Raw genomic sequence first — 10,000 nt, forward strand, 5'->3', positions numbered from 1 at the left:
TATATATACTGTATGCATGAACCACTTTTTACTTTCCTGTAATTTTTAGATTTATTTAAAACACGTTTTTCCCACATTATAAACTTTATTAATCTGAAGGATTCTGAGTACGTACAAATGTAAAACAACTTTTGTACAATTCTAGAAAGCTCCAAGTTAATTTTTCAACTATAGCTGCGTTTCCATTGAAAAAGTGCGCAAAACTTTGTCGATATTCTGTTAATGTCGAAAAACACAGTTTCGCAARTGRNGTGTTTCCATTAAGTAAGAAATGCTATTAAAGTCATGCGTGAATATGTTTGTTCTCGCGAAAAGTCATTACAAACATGGCGGCAATGGATGTAAACGCATAGCATGTTGCTACCACAACACTAGCGCTCATCATCAGAGGAGACATCGGCGTCTTTTATCGAGGCTTTCCAGTGACAAGCCCCTACTTGGGAGCAGCTATGTATGCTGTGTTTTTGGGAAATTGTAGTCTGTGAGTTTACTATTTTATACTACTTCTGTGATATTACTACTACTTCTACTTCCTGTTATCTTCTTCTTCATCATCTTTTTTGCCAGTAGAAACAGCCGGTTGTTGATCACGTGACTCCCGTGATGCGACAAAAGTGTTTCCATTGCAGTTTTGTGAAAAACACCAATTTTGATACAGCCGAAAACCCAACTCATCCTAGCACAAAAACATTTTGTCGAAAAATGTAATATTTTTCGAAATTGACGTGTTTCCATTGAGCAAATTTATTTTCGAAATTCTAATTTGTGCATTTTCATGGTCAGTGGAAATGCAGCTACTGTAAAACAAGATTTTCTCTTTTTTTATTTTATCTTCATAAGGCTTCCTGAAGAATAGTCCAATTCTCTGCAGTAAAAGTTCTGTTTTTCTTCTGTCCTCAGGTGCCGTGCTGTAAACCTGTTTTTGTTTAGACAGTCAACATGTGGTATGTTTACTGTGTGTACAGAAACAGCTAATGCTGACATTCAGTCAGCCTGAGTTAAGGCAAACCTAATGAATCACAAGCAGTGTGCAACACCTCCAACAGGGTTTCAGCTCCAGCAGGTCTCAAAGACTTTCTGGAGTCTCTGGTTCTGGACTTCCTGTTCCTTTCAGAACAACTTGGTCCAAGGTTTATTGTTTATTAAGCTGGTCAAGTCAATATATTTTTTTGTTTATGATTATTGCGTCACTGTAGCTGCGTTTCCATTGCAAATGTGCGCAAAACTTTGTTGATATACTGTTAATGTCGAAAAAACACAGTTTCGCAATTGCAGTGTTTTCATTAAGTAAGAAATGCTATTAAAGTCACGCGTGAATATGTTTGTTCTCGCGATAAGTCATTACAAACATGGCGGCAATGGATGTAAACGCATATTACTACCGCGACACTAGCGCTCATCATCAGATGAGACGTCTTTTATCATCTTTTATCGAGGCTTTCCAGCGACAAGACCCTACTTGGGAGCAGCTACGTTTGCTGTGTTTTTGGGCAATTGTAGTCGGTGAGTTTACTACTTTCTTTTACTACTTCTGTGATATTACTACTACTTCCTGTTATCTTCTTCTTCTTCATCTTTTTCACCAGTAGAAACAGTTGGTTGTTGATCACGTGACTCCCGTGATGCAAAAAAAGTGTTTCCATTGCAGTTTTGCGAAAAACACCAATTTCGATGCGGCCGAAATACCACCTCATCCTAGTGCAAAAACATTGTCGAAAAACGTATTTTTTTTCCGAAATTGACGTGTTTCCATTGAGCAAATTTGTTTTAGAAATTCTAATTTGCGCATTTTCATGGTCAATGGAAATGCAGCAAATGAATTTCAATTCATGTCAAATTTATAAATTTGAAAGTTTTAACCTGAACCCTCAATGTACTGTCCGCGGTACATTTCCAGTTTGAGGTGTTTTCCTGCCTCTTTAAAGACTGACCCACACGTTACCAGGGACTTTGAATTTGCATAATAGGCAGTTCATTCGATCCGACTGGTTTTCTTCTTTTGACCGACACCTCTCTTGATCATCTGGGTTCATCTATAGGCTGTGTCTCAATTCATGGGCTGCATCCTCCTGAGTATGTAGCCCAGCTGGGCCACATCCTTCCCAGTCTGGGTAGGCTGCATGAAACTGCTGTGAAATGAGACGGTCTAGCCTTCTTCGCTTGACAGAAGTTTGTGCGACAATGCTCTACCCTGTTACCAAATTTTAAAAAGTAATAGTGGTTTTAGTGTATTTTAACATCAATAAATACTAGTTACAGAAAATTATGACTGATGAAATTAAAATTTCTGATTGATAGCTTTACATAGAGACTAGGCTTGTGAATTCACTCCAAAGAGTTTAAGAGCAATACCTAATTTAATATGGGTTAGAGTTAGGCCTGCAGGTTAACAGGTTAAACCAAAGTGCATAAATAACTTAACTGGCTCATGACTCCTGTTTCCAGGTGAATTTTAAGTTATAAAGATGGTATGGGAGGTTAGAAAATAACAAAGCCTTAAGCTAGGAAACATGTTGTTAGAGGTAATTAAATCAATTAAAGTACTGTGTCTAGTATTTAAATAAACATGGTTTCTATAACTAAGGGTTGAATCATGAGTCTCAAAGGTGAAAATTAAGACTAAGCTAGTGCAAAACTGAAAATTTGACTTCAGACAAACAACTTAAAGTTTGAAACTTGAGTTTCTGAAAAGATTACAGAATTAGTAACATAAAAAAAATTACATAATTAATATCACATATTCCATGGCTTCAGTGTAGGGTATTATTCTGAAATGTGAACTGAATCAGATTAGGAGTATAATTCACCACAAACGCATCAGTCTAATTTAAATTGGTTGATGTTACTGACATATGATCCTGCCAACTATCAGATGGTAAAACATTAAAAACAATAAACAGATTTGTCCATGAGTCAAGTACAGACATAATCAGATATTCATAAAAGCATGAGTTGTGAGTCATCTTACCAGAACTGAGCTCAAAGTCATCCAGCAATTTGTCCAAATCACAAACAGCTGCTTTAAAGAAGCTGTCCATGTTGGGCTGCAAAATGAGGCCTTCGATCGCTCAAAAACCTACAAACAAACAAAATACTGCAATTATATAACAAATAAACACAAAGCATTTCAAAACCTGGACTATTTATAAAAATGAAATATAAAAACACTTTAAAAAATTTTCTCCATATGAGGAGAAATGTTGCCAATTTAATCCAACATGACATCTAGGCATTTTCTGAGACAGGAGAACTACTGCAAACAATACTACAAATTCTGACAAAACTACTGCAGACAATACTACAAAGTCTGACAAAACTACTGCAGACAATACTACTGCAAACAATACTACAAAGTCTGACAAAACTACTGCAAACAATACTGCAAAGTCTGACAAAACTACTGCAAACAATACTACAAAGCCTGACAAAACTACTGCAAACAATACTACAAAGCCTGACAAAACTACTGCAAACAATACTACAAAGCCTGACAAAACTACTGCAAACAATATTACAGTCTGACAAAACTACTGCAGACAATACAAAGTTAGACAGTTTAAAGGAGACCAATTATGGGTCCTAGAAATTTTTATGGTATGTCTGTGGGCTATCCAGACCATGTTCATTCAATTTAATGCACAAAAATAATTCTCAGATAATAAAATTTCCCATTTTCTAGTTCTGCCTGTTCTGACTTCCGTTCAGAAGAGCTGTTTATGTTAATGAGCTCTGTTAGTAACGCCCTCCAAAAATCTGTTGACATTAACTCCGCCCTCCAAAGTCAGCGTTTACGTTAGCATGGCTAATAATAGCAGAAGCTCTGTTGTACAACCATATGAGACCCAGAGGCAGAGTCGGTCGCAGCTTCTTTTTTTTTCTCTTCTCACTCCTCTGCTCTGCGCTCACTCTGCATGCTGTTACCAGAGCAGGGAGCAGCAGCGGTGAAAATACCTCAGAAACTCAAACAGATAGGCTTTAACAAGGCTTTAATAAACTAAGCAATACAGGTACATGAGAAAATGTGTTCATAACGAATGAAAATAAATAATTAAATTGTGTCCATGCCGGTCTCAAACCCTGGTCTCCCGCTCCCTGGTCCAACACACTACCCATTGCCCTATTGGAGGCTTGTTGTGAACTGAGCTGTGCATTGCACAACAACAACCATGACGGCTTTTTATACTGAGGAGGAGTCTCACCCGGGGGTTGCTAGGTAAGGGGCTGAACGCAGGTTCCGGTGGGTTGTCGTATGGCTTGTGACATCACAAAATGATGGAAGTATAAAACTTGTCATTAATATACATTAAAAATACATTAACTTACAGAAAATATGCCCCTGGGGTGCATTTTTTGGTCCCAAGACTGTTTTTTTAAGAAGTACATACCCAAAGTTGAGTAAAAAAATTTTAAAAAAGTGAATTTTGCATTATAGGTCCCCTTTAAGAATATTTTTATTTCTGTGTAACAACTAGAACATGTAATGCAACATTCATTATGTCAAACATATTGATGAAACCTAAAACCTAAAAAATGAAATAAAATTAAATCTTAATGAGCACAGTTTTCTTTTCACTGACAAACCAGTTTCATAACAGGCATACCAGAACGAACCATGAGTTTCATTTCAACATTCTTTGTATTTCCTGAAATGTTTTGAGGTTTTGAAAACCTTTGGTTGTCTTACAATCACCTGACATCCTGAGCCGGACTAAACAAGTTTGTCTTAAGAGCAACGTCAGAATTTTCTGGTTTCGGTTTGTTCAGACGTCATGCTGCCTCCAGGTTCAGAGCCATGAACAAGTTCAAAACAGTAAGAGTTCACAGGAAGGAAAAATGTTTGATTTTAAGTGTTTGTTACAGAGCATGCGCGTGTACGCACACACACACACCTTAAAAATAAAGACTGTGATCAACAATGATTTGCTAAAACAACCTCTATAAACAAAGTGGACAAATATTAGGATGGAGTTCATTTTACTCAGACAATAAACAAATAAATTCTGATGAAACACAGCTTTAGTGTGACTAAAAATAACTAAACAACTAAAGGAAAGGATGAAACACTTTCTATGAATAGCTCAGCTTGACATGACTGAACAGGTTTTTTAGAAGAAGTTTAAAGCAGCTCTGAGCAACAATTAAATGTAAGCTGAGAGGCTGTAATTATCTAAATGTATTGTCATCAATGCTTGATCCTATATAGAATGATGAAATTTGTGCTCTACGTTTGACCCATCACACGTCAGGTACACAGAAGTGGAGCAGAGGGCAATTCTAAGCACCCAGGGAGCAGTTAGCAACTACGTCTTGCTCAAGGACAGCAAGATATGAGGCAGTGAATTGAACCAGTGACGTTCTAGTCCGAAGTCAGCTGCCCATACAGTATTATTTAAAATAAAAATCTTATCTGAATGAACACTCTTCAGTTTTAACTAAACAGCTCTCTGCTGTAGAATAAAAAACTAACAGTGACTCATTGGTTCCAGTGGAAAATTAACATTTATGTTTAATTTTAACATTTACTGCAATCTGCTTTTTCTTTAAAAGGGGATAGTCTGTCCAGTAGGGTTGGGCATAATCGTATCGTGTGCAATTAATCATCAGAAAAACATTAATTGATTATTTTTTGCACTTGATGATTAATACGATTAATGCCACCAGGCAGAGTCCGCTCGCTGCTCCTCTCTGCTTCAAATATGACAAACTTTAAAAAAAAGTTCTGTAATTTATTTATCTATCAACATAATTTTAAATTTGATGTATAGCCTGAAGTCTGTAATTTCAACACAAATTGGAACAGATTTTTATGAAGAGCAAACGTTTCCCATTAAATTAGTCATGTGACCAGGACATAAGGGTGTCCAGGGACTCCAGGGGATTAATCGTCAAATTCATCGTTATCGGCTAAATACCACAATTAACGTGATTAATTCTTTGCCAATATTGCCCAACCCTACTGTCCAGTTTGAAGTGAGTTTCTGTTGAAATTTATAAGTAATTAACATATTACCTGTTGTAAATATTTTCACGAACAGCCCAAGTTTTGAGAAATAAAGTTTACCTCCAACAGGACTGACGAGCTAAGAGATACTCCCATCAGTCTACATCAGACTGCTGCTGTCGTAAAACATCAGTCTAAAAACATTCAACCATATGTAATAATGAAAAAAGATATGAGTATTAAAATTGGATTATTTTAAGATGACATAAATCTACTTTGCTCATGGCTAAATGATTTCTGTTGAATCTAAAATTGAATGACACCACCTGTGGCCAATGGGCTTATGGGGAAATTAAACAGGAAGTGACACGCCCACTAGCTGCAGCAACTGTTGGGCCTTTACCTTTGACAAACTTGTCCAGATTTCCATCACTAATGCTGTGAGCTTATAGCATCTTTTAATGAAAAGAGAGGGAAATGTGCGATTCAGACACGTTAAGTGGTTGGAGGGTGGAATACAGTCTACTTTTTCCCCAAAACCTAAACAAAGTGTGGAGAAGTGCAAACGATGGAGGCTCACAGCCATCCTCTCAGGTGAATACAACGAATATAAGAGAGTGTTTTTAAGTCTCACCTTAAAATACATCTGTTTTCCAGAACTTTTAATTTAGCATGAGAGTTGGCTATTTCCACTTTTAAAGTTTTTTGTTTTGTTTTTCTTCTAGTTGTAATATGTGAAGCACATTGGCCAATGACAGTTTCTAAATGTGCTATATAAATGAAGTAGACTTGAGATACACGGGACCGATCACAAGTTTATTTGAACAAAAATAACAGAAAGTACAATGAACTGATTTTATATATTGTGTTAGACTAATATTAACTCTGTTAATAAAAGGTTAATAATTAAATACTGCTGCTGGTTCTGAGACTTCGAGTCACAAGTTTAGTCTTTGACTGGTTAACAATGGACAAATTAACACATTTAATTTGTTGTGAGACGTGAAATTTTTACTCCAAGTACAAATCAAAATTAACTGTAGTTCTAACCATGTATTACTGAGTTAAATGAGGTGAGATGCTGAACCAGTGCCCCTACATGTTTTAAGTTTGTTGTGTTTTGAGACAAACCACGATGGATAATCTAGGGATGTTGACATTTCATCAGCAGCTGCTGCCATTTTCTTCCCAAACTGCTGTGACCAGATTTTGCGAGGCTGCTCGGTGCGTTTGCTTGTAATTTCCTCCTGCTTCGTTATTTCTACGAATTTCAACAAATCGGGCTGCCGTCAGGTAGTTAGCTACAGCCTCGTCTTCCAGTTTTAATTGTTGTTGATGCGTTTTGAAGAAATTTTTTTGAAAAGAGGATTAAAGTAAATCACCTGAGTTTTTCTAGTGACCCCTTAAAGAGATAAGCTGCCATGAAGACCATTATTTTATCTGCCCTTCTTCCAAATTTGATAATGATTTGAAACGTCGAAGTATTTATTTTTATCCAGAACAGCGCTTGTTGCAAAGTGTTTTGACGCTCGTCTTCGTCACTTGACACATTTAACACTGTCATTGGTTGAGGAGCTTTGTTTACAAAACAGATGGTTTTTAAATTGTTTTAATTTCCTTACTTTCTAAGACACATTAAGTTGATTTGATGCTACAGTTTGCCTTGTAATGTTATTTTATATCTTTTCTGCTACTTTTGAATTGGCTATCATTAAGTTTTATTAGTTTTTTAGGATACAAGATGCTTCCTACAAAACCAGAATGGGAATCTTTTCCTAAAATTTCATGGCGATATCTTGAACACTGAGGAAGTTATGAGCAAAATTAGAAAACAGCAAGGTGAAATGGTCACAAAGACCCCATTGGTTCTGCTGTGAACTGCAGCAAGAAAACATGAGCTGATTTCACCTAAACAAACATCAATAACTTTCCCTTGTACTTCATAAAATCACATGATTTTGGTGTTATTTTGTAGGGTTTGAAATGTTCTTTTGGAATAAGCTGTCAGATTTAATATTGGTGTAGGATTAAAAATTTATTCACATCCCTAGATAATCTGAAATGGTGTCTTAAAGGCAGTTTTACATTTGGTTTGTGTTGGTTGAAATAAACTGTCCCGTCTGAAAAATTATTTTTTCGTGTTACACTGAGCTTAATGAAATGTTGTTGTTGTTTACTCCGTCCTCGTGTTGTGTTGTCACGTTATGACCTCCTTTACAACATAATCTGACTACTCAGGAAAAGTTGATACCCATTATCCTAATGTCATTCTTTCTTTATTTACAGTTTCATAGAATTTAATACATACGGCACAACAAAGCCAAACTTTTGTTTGATAAATCACCAACCTGTGTCAGACATAAAAACCTGAGCAGTTCACTTAAGATCAGCGTCATCTCACAAAACTAAAACATCAGTAAAAACTCTCCTTCCATCTGCAAATAATTACTGTTAGACCGCAGCTCCTGTGGTTAAAAAAGTGTAGGTAGCATGTTAGGTGGATGTGCTTACAGGCTAATGTTGCTAACTAAAGAGGCTGTAGCTGAAGTTAGCATGTTCTTCAGCGGAGGGCTAGCAGACTAATTTTGCTAACCTCTGATTTGTTGGTGATTCTTCCTACCTGAACAGATTTACTCCATGACCCTCGCGGTTCCGGTTTGAAACGAAAGCGAGGGTCGTCGTGTCATCCTCCGCGTACTGAACAGAAGTAGTTCGACCAGCTAACTGTTGGATTAGTTTCACTAGTGAAGTGTATCCACTCTGGCGACCATCTTGGACAGTGTTGGCGCTGACGTCACAGGACGGCTCCGCTTTAGTGCGTTGGAAAATTATATCTTATAATAGTAATTAAATTAGGAGGAAATATGAACGAAACAAAACGATATACAAACGATAATATACCTTTAGGTTTCAAATAATCATAATCTATGGTGATGCATTCTAGTAAGACGAGAGGCAACTCTAAGAAACTGAAAAGACCGAGCTGAACTTGAAGTACCATGACGAAGCCACAGGTTAGGTATGGCAAACCGTTGAAACACATAATCATAACATGCGTCTAGTCGGACAACAAACAAGAAAACATGCGTCTTACAGTCGGACGTCCGATTACTTGGTCATGTGACCATGTTGTAGAAAGAGGCTGACATTCTGGTTTGGGGGGAAATAGGAAAAATGGTGAAAAGTTGCTGCAAAAGTGCAAGAAGGGAGAAATGGAAAGCTGTCAACAGACACGTCCAAAATCCAGATGGATCTGTAATTCCAAACAAGCTTTGGTCACCACAAAGCAAGCACACATAATGGCTGTTTGGTACATTTTATCACCGATATTGTATTTTTTGTTACTTTAAACTGTTTCTGAATGTCGATATACAGAAATGATTCATTAAAATGACTTAACGGGTGTTGGCTCCATGATTTCAACAACACTTTGGTAAAAAAAAATAAAGTAAATAAAAAACTAGTCACACACTATTGATAGGGCTCAGTTTTTTTAACTAATCAGTTTGATGTAGAAGTTCTTCCACATACAATTTCATTTACATACCTTTCATTTGGATTTAAAGGAACAGCATCAAAACGAGTTGATCTGAGACACACCTCAGTTCCACTGCATATAGACCACAGCTGAATGATTTAAATGTGAGAAAGAAGGATTTAAAAGTCTGACATGTCTCCTTTTAGCAAAGTTCATATTAGTATATAACATAGAATTTCTTCTTTTCAGGTGTATTCACAAGACCCACATTTTAACCTGCCCTTTACTGTAAATTTTTGCTTTGTTTTTTTATTTATTTTTTTCAGGAGAGAAGAGTAATCACCAGACCCATCCATCTTCCCTCAGCACCCTGAGCCGAGTGAAGTCAGTACTTACAAATCCACCTGAAAGGTTGCACGATATGAAAGAGCTGTATAAACACTTTAAAATCTCTTGGATTTGCATATAACAACTTAAAATGAGCTTAGATGCGTATTAAGCCGCAGCTTACGGCAGCACATATTCTCAAAAAAAGACAGGTGGTGGGAGGAGACCCAGAGGAAGTCTGGCCTGGGAACACC

At 36.8% G+C, this 10,000-nt stretch overlaps 1 protein-coding gene across 1 annotated transcript in view; it reads right to left on the reverse strand.

Moving 5' to 3' along the window:
* zfyve16 (zinc finger, FYVE domain containing 16) overlaps positions 1-8,721 on the reverse strand; it is a 35,653-nt gene extending 26,932 nt beyond the window's left edge. The window contains exons 1-2 of the mRNA XM_014015098.1: positions 8,562-8,721; positions 2,969-3,076 (exon numbers count right to left, since the gene is read on the reverse strand). Coding sequence (XP_013870552.1) covers positions 2,969-3,038 — 70 coding nt within the window. The 5' untranslated portion in view covers positions 3,039-3,076; positions 8,562-8,721. The remainder of the gene's footprint in view (positions 1-2,968; positions 3,077-8,561) is intronic.
* Between the last annotated feature and the right edge of the window lie 1,279 nt (positions 8,722-10,000).

The sequence above is a fragment of the Austrofundulus limnaeus genome, unplaced genomic scaffold (assembly GCF_001266775.1).
Source record: "Austrofundulus limnaeus strain Quisiro unplaced genomic scaffold, Austrofundulus_limnaeus-1.0 Scaffold123, whole genome shotgun sequence".
Classification (NCBI taxonomy): domain Eukaryota; kingdom Metazoa; phylum Chordata; class Actinopteri; order Cyprinodontiformes; family Rivulidae; genus Austrofundulus; species Austrofundulus limnaeus.